We start from the raw sequence: 16,751 nt of genomic DNA, 5'->3' as shown, positions 1-16,751 counted from the left end.
AGCTGCCTAAGTCTGAGCTGCATACTCCTCCACGGTGGTGAACTCCCTGTGTCCTGCCACCAAAATGTGTTATCCTACTTATCAAAGGGCTCCCACATCAAGGCTTTGTGGCACATGCATGCTAGCCCAGCCAGTTCCCTGCTCCAAGATTCATCATACCTGCTTCCAGATGGACCCATCGTTCTGTGAGTCACCATTCAAGTTCACTATGGTCACCTGACGCTTATCACAACAGAATGTGCAGCTGTAAATCGCCACGTAAAGGAGTGCGGAAGCACTACAGATGGAACAGGGAGGGGAAAACCCTTGTTACTAACTGTAAATTTACATTAAATGTAGGTGGGTATATCTCTTATAGAACACCCATTACCTTAGCATTGACAGAGCTGGCCTTTATGAACTGTAAGGCCTCAGCCCCTTTCCTTGTTAAGTGTTTATCACCCAAGGAATGGAAAAATCCTCAGCTCAGCTTGCACTTCAACCCAAAATCTGACACATTTCAGCCTTGCCTGCTGATAGAGCACTTGGTAATGACAAATAATGTGAGACAAACCAGAGTACAACGCATTTCAGTAGTTGGGAATCTGCACAACGCCTCAAAGCTTATCATGGCTTATGAGCCAGTCTAATACTTGGCATAGACAAAAGTTTGCTAACTATGGTCAGGTGAATGTACAACCAGGGGAAGGACTATTGTATAGTTTTACTGATCCCTTCCTACTGGGTTCTCATGGCTCTTCTTTCGCACATTTAACATCGGAAAATTCAGCATCAGACGAAACATATATTAGCTGTACGCTTATGAACACTTGCTAGTAACTAGAAACGTACAGGCTCTTCATTGTTATATTCATGGATCATCAGAAAGTACTGGAATAAAGCTACAAAATGACATTTGCACTGTTGGGCAGTTTGTTGATGCAAGCAGAAGTTACTTTTTGCCTTCCCATCCTGGGGTTGTTAGAGTATAATGCATCCATGGACATCCTCATGGCATGTTTTCAAGCAAGTCTGCATCTTGTCAAGATAGTCCTCGCTTCTGCATGTTTTTCACACAGAAGGGATGAGATTTGTTATCTTCTCCAATGGCCTAACAAGGAAAACTGCAGCAATGGCTAGCCATACAGAAGATCATCCTTTCTATCACTTCCCATTTCTGACTGTCCTCTATTGAACTATAACTTTTGTTCTATCAAAGAGTGAAACAGACTGGTGTCTTGAAGATACCATATTTGGTTAACAAAGTGTTAAGCCTTAGACAATTTATCCAGCTCGAAGTGCACCCTGCCTATTACAGCCACGTATGAAACATTGGGCCCGATGTATAAAGCTTTTTTCAGCTTGCAAATGGCCTACTTTGCAGAATTAGGCCGTTTGTGACCTGAAAAAAAGCATTTTTATATGTACAAAGCCTATTTGCAATTCGATAAGCGATTACCGAATCGCAAATTGGGTTTGCAAGTTGCTATTAGGAAGTGGCATGCCAAGGTCATCCGTTCCTAATAATGAGTTGTAGGGGCATGTATGAATGTTTCGAGACTGGAATGCGGGCGCAAATGGAGGTGTTAACCCATGGGAAGCCTTCCCCTTTGTGAATGTGGGCGTCAACATTTTTTAAGAGCAGGCAGTGTTCCAACACACCACTGCCTGCTCCTAACAAAATGAAAAGGAAACTTAAAATTTGTCTTTTGTAAATGAATCTCATTTTCCTTTAAAGAAAACGGGCTGCATTAAAAAAAAAACTGCTGTATTCAAAAGCAGTCACAGACATGGTAGTCTGCTGAACCCAGCAGTACACCATCCCTGTGAATGCTAGCCATTCCCAATGAGTCTGAAATTGCGATCTGCCTCGTTAATAATAATGGGGTAGGTCCCTTGTGACCCATTGGAAATCGCCAACAGTTTAATACCCACTGTTGTACATAGCCGTTTGAGATTTACTAATAGCGAATCACAAAAATGTGCTATTAGGAAATCGCAAACGGAAGTCTATGTACATCTGGCCCATTGTCCCCAGAGGGTGAAGAGGTCTGAGATAATTATATAGAGATAACCTATTCATAAACTTACAAATATCAATGGCCAATGTCCACCTATAGATGTAGGCCTCATACTGGCTTTATCCCCCATGGGGTACTGAGGAGGTGAAGCCTTTTATTCCTTGGACTTTTAGTCCCCACAACTCTTATTCTAGGGATTGTCAGAGTACTCAATAAGCAGCCAGCATAAACGACATTCCGGACTGGGGCCTTGGAGCTGAATCAGTATACAAGTTAAACTCTTTCACACTTACTTAAGAACCATCTTGAGAAGTGTAATATATTTCTTGAGTGTCTGGAGCAACTAGTCTATCCCCATGTGACAGCTGCCTTTGTCTGGTGCATTCTCTCTCTGTTTTTACTTGGGCATCTCACCCTCCCATTTTTAGAAGTGATGTCTCTTCTCTGCTACCCTTTCCTGGATTAACTATCTAGTAAGCACATTGTGACATCATTCTTTTTCAGATGCAGACATCGATGATGATGGAAATGTGGACATTGAATAGTATGTTCAGATAAGTGTTAATGGCTTTGACTGCAATACTGAATAAAGTGCTAGTTTGTCATCAAAGGTGCTGACATCATTATAGTCTCAATGTGCTTGGCTCTGAAATGCATACATGGTGGATGTCAATTTTGGAGGGTGTGCCAGAGGCCACATAATCTCAGACTCCATCAGAGAAGGGTCACTGTATCAGGAGGAGTATTCTAGGGAGTAGCGAAGTAATGGATCTGGAGCTATAAGTACCCTTCTGTTTAAAGTCACAGTATCTTTCCCATTGAGGCAAAAGCAACAGGAGAGTGAAGCCAACAGGCCCCAGACAATACTTCCCATTCCAAAGTAACTCCATCCTCTTTCTTTTTGACATCATACCCTGTGATTTAAGATCAAATAGACTTTGTTTAAGCCCCAGAGAATACTACAGCAGAGACATGAGCTCATGTTGTTTCTTCAGTCAGTTCTCTCCTCCTGAAGTGTTCCCAATCCAGTTATTTTTTTTTATGAGAATTTTTTATAGCACAAACGTGACCCGAAATCGGGTATCAGAGCGCCTTACATAGCACCAGTTGCATTACATGAGGACACATTCATTTTTTTTGTCAGGCAAGGGGAGATTAAGTGATTTGCCCAGAATCACAGGATGTTCAGTGTCATTGCCAAGACTCGAACCCAGTTTCCCAGATTTGAGTTCGACCACCCTAGCCGTTAGACCAACTTCTCTCCCCTGGATTGGTTGCTGCCCAAAAGGTTGAGGCCTTGTAAGTTTTGGTCTCTGGGTGGTTGGAGTCATAACTATGTTATGCTATACAGTATATATGAGCTTAGAAGTAGTTGAAAGCTCCAAACCCTTTTCAGTCCAGTATCATGCTTAAAATATTTGCTAGAATGTGGCCTACCTTGTCAGCACAACATTTCTCTTCATCCAGGAACATGTCCAATATTTACAATGTACATTCAGGAAAATCCTAAGCATTAAAAATAACAATGATGTCTCATCAGGTGCCCACCCCCCTAACAATAAAATCATGAGTCCGGAACATAGAATATCTTTGGATAGCTTTATATCAATCAATACAATGCATTTGCCTCTGTCAATACAATGCCGCTGCCACTAGGAATATTACTCGGCAACCATCTATTGCATTTTCTCAGATTTCAATTCCAGAGACATGATACAAAGACAATTCAGTCATCACATTCATAACCTTAGACCATTTTTACTCCGAGTTTGGAATGCGTAATGCCAGCCCCTTGAATATCTCGAATAACCACTACTGAGTAAGTCCAGGTAATTTCTCAAGAGAGATAGCCAGCCCATTGACGGCACTGCTACTGAAATCCAGTTATCAAAATGTGTCCTATAGATCTGTGTGAAAGTGTAATCATCTAATTCACCAAACACAGCTCATTGTAGAAGTGGAGGTTTATTAGCCAGTCTCCCAGAGCCTCCAGTCTCCAACTATCTGAGGTAAGATCCCACCTCGCTAATCCTTCACCCTGCATTCCACATTTCTAAGCAACAAAACCCAGAATGCAGTATGAAGAACACATCACCACAGTCTGCTCTCTGGTTCTCCAATGCCTCAGCAAAAAGGAAAAGGTTCTTTCATTCTGAATAACTGCTATTCAAAATCCAAGTAACTTTGACATAGATGTCAACCTAGGTTGTGGAGGCTTTTAAACCTAATGTGGAAGAAGTTCTTCTGAAGACCACTATGCATGACTAGAAGTAAATAAGAATACATGGTTGTTCCCACCCCATTAACAACACTACATCAGGAAGTATCCAGACCAACTGCATCATGTAAGTTGCTGTCATTGTAATACTCTCTTCTCCCTTCTCTGCTATGTGATCAGTGTAAAGGTGTGCAAAGTCAACAAAATTCACATCCCAGTCATCAATATCAAAATGAAACTTGGGTAAAAACTTCTCCTCTGGTAACAGGAAAAACATTTTTCTAACCGGACTTTAGCTTTCACATCAAAAATGGCACTGAGGATGTCAACATTAGTGTTGACAGGAAAATATTCAGCATCAAAAATCCGACAAAGGATCTATGATGATCTGAATCTCTTGGTTCCACAACCAGAGGCTAACCCATGCTTTCAATTAGTTTTTCAAAGATAAGCCTGAGGAGCATTGCAGAACTTTCTAAATCTTGCAATACCTAATCTGTTTCTCTGCTGTGGAACAGTCTAAAGATTGCATTACCACAACAGTGTCTCTGCAGTGGAACAGTCACTGTGGAATTCAAGGCAAACTGTGAGCTCTGACAGAAAAATATCTCTATGTGGACGTTTCTATGATTCTATGATGGTCATAATGACTGGCACAGACACTGGGGCTGGCCTTAGCTTGCAGTCAACAACAGGACACCAAGACAGGTTCCAGATCATCACCATGATTTAGGTAAGGCCTCCATTCTCTCCATTCTGAGGAATGGTGAAGCAAACCAGGTTTCATGACATGCCTGGACCACTTCTGCGTTGGGTCTCGCTGAAGTATTCCAGTGGTAATTGCGACTTCTCAAATGGAGAGAAAAAGCCTATTCCTCACACTCAGTAACCTTTGCTCTTGAGGGGGACAACCTTTCTGTATTAGCCATTATCTTCCTCCCGCTTTGGGTCAAGCATCAGGAATTTGAGATCAAGTTGAAGCCTCCAGTCCAGACAGTCTTTGTAGACTTCTCTTATAGTACTTGGTACAGCTCTCAAAACCTGAAAGCCATTTACTCACAACAAAGAAGACTGGAAAAAAAAAAGAAAAAGAATTAAGAGACTTAATTATATGTTGGCAGTAAAGATACTTTGTCTCAACTCCAAGGGTTCTGACAAGGTGACACCATAAATGTTCTCGGTGCTGTGATAACTGGGCCGCCTTACCAGCATGACACCTGGAATACAAATGGCCCCTCTGGAACATGTTTCAAAAGCATCTAGGGTCCAGGGAACATATCATGGTGGGCTGTTCTTTTTGCAGAGTAAAGACCAGAGCCAGTTTTAGGCACCCACAGGGCACAAAGTTAGTTCATTTAACTTAATATTTCGCTGATTTAGTGCTTTATTTTTAGATAGCACAGCTTGTAGACCGAAAAAGTCAAACATTGCCTACTGCGTCCGAGATGGACTATCTGAAAATAACACTAGCTCAATTAAATAATGGTTTCAATGTATTCACTTTACATCCTGTAGGTGCATAAAGAAAAACCTATCATGACACAGACCCAGGTGAGAACATGCTGATGAAGGGATCCTGCCTTAGTGCTTCTGGACAGCAGGAAAGGTATACAAATTTACATTTGCAACTTTGTATGGCTTGTGTGAACTAGCACTTCAAAATCACATATCGTTTTTTAGATTTGTGTTGCATTTGTGAAAGTTGAGGTTTCTGAAAAGTCTTCATACCCTCTTCTCCGATTTGATTTTGCAAACAGAGTTGTATAGGTTGCTAAAATAGAAAGCTCTGATTGAGTATACCTCAAGATGTAGATTGATAGGTTGAACAACAAGACGACAAAGATCAACTGTTTTGATTTCTTCATTGAGCACATTAAAAAAAACTGAAACCAATCAGCTTGACCCTGGCATTGGGGGCACTTGTTTGACCTGCTTGGATGCTTTCATCTTTTCAGCTGTTGTCAATTCATCCAGGCAAACCGTATTCCAGCAGGGCTCAGCCATAGCCATCTTGCCTCCCTTATCTGTCACTAAGGCAATGTGTGGGTGCGTTATCAACCTTTTACACCCCGCCAACACTAACAACTGCTGAATGGGCGAATGTTCTGGTGATCCCTCAGGGAAAGTGTTTTAGACCATGCTGGCTGTATGCACCCTTCTCACATATGGCAGAAACTGTCCCAATCCCACCACAAAAAGCTCCTGGGCTTGCTCAAATAAAAAAATTCTATTACTGTAGTATATGTCCTCCACATGTTCACTTCCTCCCTAATGCTATCTCTTAAAGGAAATGTCATAGGCATGGTATAAAATGGAATCATGTCCTCCACAAAGGGTGATCTGGTCAGTATATTAGAAACCACATTGTGCCATACATACAGCATCAATCTGATCAAACATGGAGAGTCCCGAGAGGCTACTGTGACCGTCATGAAGAGCTCTGGGAGGGAGTAGGGGCCTTGCATGTCTGCCATAAGGGATTTCTCCCAATTTGCCCCCTCATCAAATGGCATACTGCAGTTGTGTTGCCGCGTATTATAAGTACAGGTCAGGTAATCCCAACCTTACTTCCAAGCATGGGAGGTTCAGAGTGTCAATTTTCACCCGGCTTCTTTTTCCCACCAACATCAAGGAGTTTAGCTTTCTATGAAACTGAAGAAACATAGAGGCAAGAATTGGACACATAACATTCAGTAGAACATAGACAGGGAGAGGAAAACCATCTTGGCTACCGACATAAGCCCCATTGCAGAAAGCAGCAATGTTTCCAAAAGTTAATTGAACATTTCAAGCCCTCCAGTAGTTTTCCCACATTGAGATCATACTGTGCTGATGGACAGTGTATCACCCGCAAATATTGAAACATGTAATTTTCCCACTGTAACCCTATCTCCGGGAGGAGATCTACTCCAGTTCAGTCCAACCCACCCAGAGGAAATAATTGTGTCTTGGTTTTTTTGGTACGGAACCCAGACATTATCACAAACTCTTCCAATTCCTACAATAAGAGGGGCACAGTCCTCTCTGGGTCCTTCAGATATACCAGGGCATCGTCCACATACATTGACACAGCATGGGTCAAACCAGAGAGTCGGATGCCCCACTGCTCAAATCCTACCCGCAACCTGCAGGCCAAAGGCTCCATCGCTTTTGTAAGCAATATAGAGGACAAGAAGCATCCCTATCTAGTCCCCATGTCTAAATGCAATGTGTCCATTGACCACATGGTCATGTGATCAGAGTATAGTAATAATATGGTTAGGGCAAAATACCATGCACTGCACAACTGCCCACTTGTACTGCCATCCTGCTGTGTCAAAAGTCTGTTCCAAATTGAGAGCTGCCAGTGCAAAATATTCCCCAGAGGTCTCTAATGAGTACGGAATATGATTCAGTCTCCTAACATCATTCATTTTGCTCCTTGCTAGTATAAACCCATTTCATCTGGGTGCATCAGTGATCCAAATATTCAAAGCAGCCTATTGCCTAAAACTTTGCACAGTAATTTTGCGTCCCTGTTTAGCATAGACAATGGTCTATAGGAGGTGAGGTAGGGTTTCTCCCTTCCTTGGGAATCAGTACCATCATCAGTACCATCAACTCCTCCCTCATAATCACAGGGGCGAAAATCCTTTCTTGTCTTAATGAAAATGCGTAAGAACCACACTAGTATTTGAGAGGAAAACATATGGTACAATTCAACTGAGAGACTGTGGCCCCTGGGGGTTTCCCCTGCATCAGATACTAGATAGCCTCTTTCACTTCATCAACCTCCAGAGGTCTCTACTGTATCTGTCGCTGCTCGCCAGTTAATCTAGTCAAGTTTGGCACCAGTAAGAAGCGACCCAGCGTATTCTCCAAGGCCATGTGGCCCTAAGCAAATCTTTGTAATTATTCTGTGTATCTATGTCATCAGCCCCCCCCCCCAGATGCACAACATGCAAAGGCTGCTGGTGTTTCCTCAGAAACCATGCCACTTGTCCCCCTCAAGGATCAGCCTCTGCCTAAACTGTGCATGGGCATACTCTTCCGACCTAGTCCAAATCTTCCCCAGCTGTTGCTTTACCTGGGTGATTTACTGAATGTTGGGGCCAGATGTGTGAGAGGCTACTTTTGCCTGTGTGCTTTCCAGTCCAGTCACTTTCTGTTGTTTTTGTACCTCAAATACGCAGGCTATGTGCTCCCCTCCCAATGCCACTTTATAGGTTTCCCATTCCACTGCCCTGTGGCCCGAGGAAAACGGATTGCTTCGTAAGAATTTAGAGGACTATTTTTAACTTGGTCTCAGATTACCCCATACAACAACACCTCTGCAAATTATACAAACAGATTTTAGGCCTGACTCATCTCGGCAACACTGTAACGAGAAGAAGGAAGTGCTCTGAACGGTACAAGTTGAAATAAGCTGAATTGAGAAACCTCAAATGCCCTCGTGTCATGAACCCCCAAGTCAGACTCCCTTTTTAGAATGTCAAGTTTGTCTGCATGTTGCTATTTTTGGCAGAACTTGAGAAAGTGTCCTTTTCATCTAAATACTGATTTGTTATAACATCAGGTGACACACGTCTGATACAAACTCCTCAATATCTATATCTCAAGGCTCAACAGTAAATATGGAAGGTAAACATGTTGTCTGAGTTGAGATTATCACGAAAGTTCCTAACATACTGCTGCAATATCTATTCTTATGCCACAAGTCGTTCCAGTGAGTAGAGGAGCTGACCCCGACTGATAGTGTGTTTTCCTTCTGAAGGCTCTCCCTCTTATAGGCGGAAGTCTGATAAACACTGTTGATCTGCAGTGAACAGGTATGAAGTACAGAGGACCCCAAGAAACACTTGAGGCAAGTTACCAATGTGATGCTCCTATAGTACAGTGCATAGAAGTAGTGCTATGGTAATAGGGTGTTAGGAACATTCTAGAACTGTTTATTTTATTCTTCCTCATAGCAACATGCATAAATGCTGTTTTAATTATATTGTGTTTTATTACTCATGTACTAAGCAAGATTATAAGACTGTTGAAATAAACACTTTGAAATATACAGTGCCATGCTTATTGCTATGCTTGATTGTGCTATACCAAGAACAAAATTGGGTTTGAATTACTACTGTGTTCCCGAACCCTTTATGAGACTGTTACTAACCTAGAAAACAGGTTGCAGGAATACTAATGCTAAGTGGGTTGTGTGGGGGCTGCATTTTCAGTGATGGCGCACTGAACTAAGTCCTTGCACCAGTGGGTTAAAAACCCAAAATCTGAAGACCTGAGGTCTAGAACCCAGTACTCGTCTCATTCCTGGCGTCCTAGTACATAATCTAAAGGGTTTCACACCCCAATCACTTTTGAATAGTATGATGAGGCTCTCAGCCTTTTTATTTCAGGAAAACTTAAATATCATCAAAGTTTGGGGTATAAGTATCAAATACTTCCAATACTTCAATTACCAGCAAGTACCTACCCCTAGGGTCCAAGAATACTGCCTGCTCTACAAAAGGGGCCCCAGCAGAAATCCACATCATCACCCCTGTGGCACAGTTAGAGTATGGAGCAGCAAACCCAGAGCCCTCTCCATTTTTTTTCTCAATTTTACCTCCTCTGCTTTCAGAAGATGGCTTTTGTGTATCAATAAGAGGAATGTACTATATATACCTATTGGAATGCCCTTGTGGACTGCCTTATGTTGGCAAGCCTGAACGAAAGATTAAAAGACAATTAATAGAACATAAAAGTAATATATGTATGAAGAATGCAAAATCCACGGTTGCAACCCATTTCAACCTTCACAACCATAATCCCAACCAATTGCGATTTTTGATATTAGAACGTGTACCCATCCTTCCAGGAAGAGACAATTTACAATACTTACTAAGAAGAGAAGTGTATTGAATAAATCATTTAAATACAGTACATCCAAAAGGACTGAATGAACGTGTAGTTTTCAGTTGTTTTTTATAAAGCATTTTTTTTATAAAGCATCTTTTGTAAAGTATTTCACACAATTTTGCAAGATGAAGAAAATAATAAGTGCACCTTTGCATATTCACATCATCATTATGCATCATGAAACATCACAATCTTACGATTGGTAATTCCCATATAAATGTCGACTTATCAAAGTGTAATCCACATTGAAATGCTCATTAATAACTTTTGTAGTCACCATAGAACATTCGGATAATACCAACATGGGTATTTATTTAGTTTCATATTTAATAATTTTTTTGTCACCTTTAGGACACTCAGGGAATATTGTAGGTATTCAGCTTTGCAATTGCTCACAGCTTGTTCTTTAACATTTCCACAGTGGTTTGCAGTATGTTTGCACAACTATCAAACAATGTTGTCAGAATTGCCATATTTTGTATTTCCTATAATATAAACATGCACTTTTTTAATATGTTCACTGCGTTTATTCGTACCGGCACGACTGCATGATTCCCCTCCTATGTTAACTCGCACAATTGTTTTTCACGCATACTTCTTAGACTTTTTACCGTGTCTATTCACGTCAACGTGACCACGTGATTCAACTTCTGGGTTAGTTCGCAGTATAATAGAGTTTCGGCATTCAAATTTTTTTCTACGCCATTGGAAACAGATACAACACCTTGAGCTCATACACCCTCGGTGAGTTAAGCTTAGATCAAAACCTCAGATGAAGGCCATTCACTACATGAAGTAATATATTTGAAAGTTTTTATTCCGGGACTGATGGAGCTTTGTTATTTGTAGGTAGAGCACTAGTCGGGAACTCTTTCCTGATGTGATAAACCCGAGATTACTTCTTAAGTTCGCACGCGCATTTTAGTTAAGCACCGTATCACTTTTGTTTGGAGCACATTTTAAGACCAAAATTTGTGGTTTTTAGGCACCAGGACTATGTTTACGCTGTCATACCATCAAACAGCTTCAAAACATTTTTCAGTATTAAGTGAGTTCAACCACTTTTAAATTTTGCATGTCACTTTCACTTCCAACAGAGGTCAAATTAGATGTCACCTGCACTTTAGAGACACAGTTCTTTTTTTCGGGACACCACGTATCACATTCACCAAGGCGCCATTGACGGGAACCCTGTGCACAATGACATCTCAATGCACTAAACCACTCAAATTATTTAGGTGCACACTTTATTACTAGCTTATGAAACGAAAACAGAATTAATCGGTTAGTTATCTGAAGTGTGAAAACGGGCAATATTGAACCACAGAACTCAATGAGCCTATCACACACTGTCATTTAATCACGTTAACCTAGCATGACCTTTTATTTTATTTCATAATAATATGTTTGTGTACTTGTACTAGACGTTCTAGTACCATGCTGAATGTTATCTTCTATGATTGCCAAATTAAAGTCCCCTGATGAAGGGTTCAGCCCGAAATGCATTGGGCAGAAGAAATGATGTTTTGTTGAATAAATTAAAACTAATTGAAGAAACATATATCATAAAGAAAAGGAAAAAAATTCGAATACACTGGACATTTGAAATACACAAAACCACAAATTTGTATGAAAATTAATGAATTTGTCATTTTGAGTGCAAATTGGGGATGAAAGTCTGACAAGAGACGGCGCTTGTTAATTAATTTTTTGGGGTGTTTTTGTCATTCATCTTCTTTCAGGTAGCAAAAGACGCACCCCGGCCCTTCCAAAGCAGCATACATTCTTGCAGCCTCTCAGACCTCCTGGAGGTGGCATCCCAGACTTAAATCAATCTAAAACCAACAGTTTGATAAACTGCTAAATATAAATATTTTAAAGATGCTTACCTCAGTCCATCTGCAACATGTAGAGCTATTCGATGCTGAATAGTTCTAGTAAAAATACAAGTGTCTTGTTGAAGTAGACGGTCGAGGGAGCCTTTTGGTGCAAGTTCCATCACTAACATTCTTGGACGAATACCAGCAGCCAACAAAGACACTAAGCTAGGGTGATGAAGGTGACTTAGCACAGTGAGCTCCTGTAAAATACAACATATGAATAATAGGAGACTGAAATCTGTACTGTTAATTGATTCATGATCAAAGTTCAATAAATGAAGAAAATACAGCATTGTATTTTTAAAGTGCATTGTGTAACAAGACTATGAACCATGATTTGAAAAAATCTTAGCTCCCCAATATTATTATTTTTCAGCAGTGCTGCAGGGTTTGGGTATATTTACATTCACAAGCATAAAAGGCCTAATTTTCTTGCCAAAATGAAACCTCATCATATGTTGGATATGTAAAGGAATGCAAAACCTAAAATTTAAGAGTAGAAGCACTTTTGGACTAGTTAACTCTTCAAATGATTACACCTTTACTATTGAATCTCATCAAAGCAAAAAACGGTGAGATACAATCCAAAACAATCTCATCATGTCTCTTAACAATAATAAATGATCTAACACCACCCAAAAGGTTCATATCTTTATCTCAAAGTGCCATCTAATTAAAAATGAGGAAGGGTGTGTGAAAGAATCTGTTTTGACTCGTAATATTTCAAATATATCAACTGTTGCCACTGATACCCCTACAAAGTCCCACAAATGTGCTATTTCAAGACATATCACATAATTCTCTTTACCATTTGTGAGAGAGAAAGGGTTCTTTTGTAATGTACATCATTTCATAGCTAAATGACTCTTGGAGTCTCTGCCATAGTCTAACTTAGCTCGTCTTCTTTTTCTGGCTACCCCTAATAGGTGAGTAGGACCAAACAGCGGGCATTCTGAGCCAATTTTCAAAGAAACATTCAAGCTCACTCAACAGACTCACAGTTGAGTTTAGCTGCCTCTTGTATCTGGAAATAACTAAAATCATTTTGTTCTTCTCCTGTGTCTGGGATATCCATGTGGGTTTCTGGATTCTTGTTTGAATATCTACTTGGATGACCATTCTGGAATTCTGGAAGAGTGTTGTCCGCCACTCTTTGCATATTCCCAAAAATATGGAGGGGACTCCATCAGAGATGCATTTATTGTATTACGGGGCACAGCAATCTCTAACACCACTGTGGAATGAACCACTGCTGTCATGGAATTTAGTTAGGTTTTCCAAGTTATCACTAGTCCAAGATAGCCTCCACTTTCTTCAAAAATCTCATATGTATGCCTCATCATAAGGAATAGGGAGAAACATTTACTATAACCTATTACTCAAACATGAGTGCCTTTTAAAATTATAAACAGCAGAGTATATCGGCCAATGCTTTAATAATTAACTCCTTACAGAAACTAAAAATTTCTATAGGATTAACATTGTCAGTACTTTTTTAAACAAATCCAAGTAGATTTAATTAAATTACTACAGAACACATTTAACTAATAATACAACTTTAAACTCGCCCCAAAACAAAATAAAAGAATGCTGGGAATGGGGCTCTTGGCATTGGCACATAAATAGAGGAGTTTTCTGACATCCCCGTCAAGGATGGAAGAAGAAGCACTGTCCTCCAGAATCCACAGCAAGTTAAGTTAGGAAGTACATTTTCATCAGTCACTAATGATTTAACAGTGAAACTCAAGCTGGAAGTCAAGTTTAATGGAACGGGTGAGTCAACCATGACGACCTTCACAATGATTATTGTGGAGAACTAGTGTTACATGCAAGTGACCTTTTCTAATCCATCATAGGGTGTTGTTGAACAAGTTACTTACAGTCGATAACAATATATCTGTAAGAAACATAAGTTGGTTACAGATTCCTTACCATAGAATTACCCCCAGGCGTCACACTGGATCCAGAACGTTTTTCGTCAGCAGTACCCCTGCGCGTCGAAAGCTGGCATTGGTCGGCTACGCATTCGTAGTTGGCATCATGGTCGCCGGGATGACCTTGCGGTAGCTACATAGACGCTGCCCTCACACGCTGTCATCAGTTCTGTACACGACTTTCCACGCCAGAAGTGCAGAGCCATGCAAGACACTGACCACTGGTGCACAAAACTAGGGCCCTGAAGGGATGTCCTTAACCCTAGAAGTCAGTTCGCAGAACAGGGAGGATGGGTAGGGCGGTAAGGAATTTATAATTAACATATGTTTCTTTCAGAAATATTGTTACCAAAGGTAAGTAACTTGTTCATCGGAAAGAACAGTTAGTTATAGATTCCTTACCTTAGAATAGATACCCCAGCAATACCAACCCCGGAGGAAGGTCTGAGAACTAAGGGGTCGATTATCATGGCAGATGGACAAAGTCTATCCGCCATCCTATCTAGGGCAGGTACCATCCGCCACAAGGGCGGAGGAACCATGCCTCCAATTAGGATGGACCCGCCACGGTGCTTAAAGCACCGCCCGCCGCAATGCTAAAAAGGCATGCTGTGCGTTTCAAAGCACAACATGACAGGCACCGCGCGGTGCCCGCCATGTTGTACTTGGAAATGCAGGGGGTATCATAGGTACCCCCCATGTGCACCCCCCAACCCCCCTTCACCCTGGGGGCCTGCAACGGGTTCCCAAAGCAAAGACCGTATGCCTTTCCGTGGCTGCATTGCCGCCACGGAAAGGCATACCCCACAGCCCATCCTAATATGGCTGGCGGTGTCTGATAGACACCGCCACCATATTAGAGCTTTACCGCCACGGTCGCAAGCCGACCGCGTCGGAAAAGGGGCGGAGGGTGTTTCTGACCGCCGCGGTTCCCCCGCCATTGTAATATGGCGGGGGGAAATTGAGAGCGGACGGGCACGGATGGCGGAAGGATCGCCATCGCCTGCATGGCGGTGGCGATCCGTCCGCCATCCTAATCAGCTCCTAAGTTCACACCAGGAAGTCCTGGAGAACAGAACGGCCAAAGAAGCCATCTCTCCGGACTTGGCTGTCCAGGCAGCAGTGCTTGGTGAACGTGTACAGCGATGCCCACATATCTGCCTGGCAGATGTCGTGTAGGGGGACTCCCCGTCCCAAAGCAGTAGTAGCTGCAGTCGCCCTGGTGGAATGGGCGCGGCCCCACTGGAGGCTCTTTCTATGCCAAAGAATAGCAGGCCTTGATGCACAGAATGACCCACCTGGAGATGGTCCGCCTGTGCGAGGCCCGACCTTTCTTAGTGCCCGCGTAATCAACAAAGAGCTGGTTGTCCGTCCGGAATTGTTTGGTACGATCCATGTAGAAGGAGAGCGCACGTTTGGAATCCAGACAGTGGAGCCTCTCTTGCTCTTTTGAAGGATGCAGAGGCGGAAAGAAGGTGGGCAAAGTGATGGTTTGTCCAATATGAAAAGAAGTGACCACGTTTGGAAGAAAGGAAGGCTGAGTTCTGAGGACGACCTTGTCTGGATGAACAGCCAGAAAAGGAGCCTTGGAAGACAGAGCCTGTATATCACTCACCCTGCGCGCAGAGGTGATGGCCACCAGAAAAGCAGTTTTCAGAGTGAGGAGTCTGAGCTAACAGTTATGTAGTGGCTCAAAGGGAGCGGACAACAGATAAGTGAGAACCAAGTTCAAGTCCCACTGAGGCATTACGAAGGGAACAGGAGAAAGGAGGTGAGTAATGCCTTTAAGAAATCTATTTACACAGGGGACTAGAAAAGAGAAGGCTGAAATGGCCTAGTGGTAGCCCTTAAAGAGTGCCCAGAGCAGAGCCCTGCTGGGCCAAATACAGGAGGAACAAGAGAACCTCAGAAAGAGGGGCAGAAAGGGGATCCGCAGCCTTTGCTGTGCGCCATGCCACAAATGTATTCCATCTGCAGGCGTATACCGTCTTAGGAGAGGGACGCCTGGCTGCCAAGATTACATAGCTAACACAAAAAAGGGTCTGAGGGAATTTTAAAGTCCTTATCTGGATACCCTCTTCCTATACTAATGTCAAACAATCAGAATCCAAAGGACTATCAAAGAGAGTATTACAATATATATCTCTTGAACTATACTAGTTCGCTCAATATGAAATGTGAAAAAAGAAAGAAAAAGCAACACACAAAATCATAATGCTCAGGATCGCCTCAGGATAGCAGGTATCCCATCAATACACATTCTTGTGCCCAGTGTCATCATATGGGAATCCAAACAGTTTTCTTCCTGTCTATCTTACGAATCAGAGAAGACAAAGAAGTAAAACTGTATCCTTCTGTGCGATACCTCTCTGCAGAAGGCAAAACAAATTGAAGCACAAGTTACTACTTGTGTAACGATATATCTGTAAGAGACATTAGTTATTGATAGATTCCTTACCTTAGAATATTCCCAGGCGTCAGACTGAATCCGAAATTTTTACCCTTGCGCGTCGGTGGGCGTCGTCTGCGGCTCCGCGTCCGTCGTCGGCGTCGTGGGCGCCGTGATAACATCGTCGGAGTACTTAGACGCCGCCTCCGCGTGCTGACGTCAGTTCTTAGACACAGCTTTTCCGCGCCAGAAACGCAGAGCCATGTTAAAAACCAACACTGGTGCCATTGAAACTAGGGCCCTGAAGGGGATGACCTTAATCTTAGATATCGGTTCGCAGAAAGGGGAGGATGGGTGGGTCGGTAAGGAATCTATCACTAACTAATGTCTCTTACAGATATATCGTTACCAAAGGTAAGTAACTTGCGCATCTGAAAGAGACAC

At 42.2% G+C, this 16,751-nt stretch overlaps 1 protein-coding gene across 2 annotated transcripts in view; it reads right to left on the bottom strand.

The window, feature by feature from the left end:
- Positions 1–16,751, bottom strand: part of LRRK2 (leucine rich repeat kinase 2) — a 2,266,429-nt gene that overhangs the window by 714,644 nt on the left and 1,535,034 nt on the right. For both annotated transcript variants that reach the window (XM_078680082.1, XM_078680090.1), the window contains one exon: positions 11,994–12,184. In XM_078680082.1, the coding sequence (XP_078536208.1) occupies positions 11,994–12,184 (191 nt within the window). The remainder of the gene's footprint in view (positions 1–11,993; positions 12,185–16,751) is intronic.

This window comes from Lissotriton helveticus, chromosome 1_1, assembly GCF_964261635.1.
Source record: "Lissotriton helveticus chromosome 1_1, aLisHel1.1, whole genome shotgun sequence".
Taxonomy (NCBI): domain Eukaryota; kingdom Metazoa; phylum Chordata; class Amphibia; order Caudata; family Salamandridae; genus Lissotriton; species Lissotriton helveticus.
Note: the sequence above shows the minus strand (reverse complement) of the source record. Positions and strands in the feature narration are given on the sequence as shown.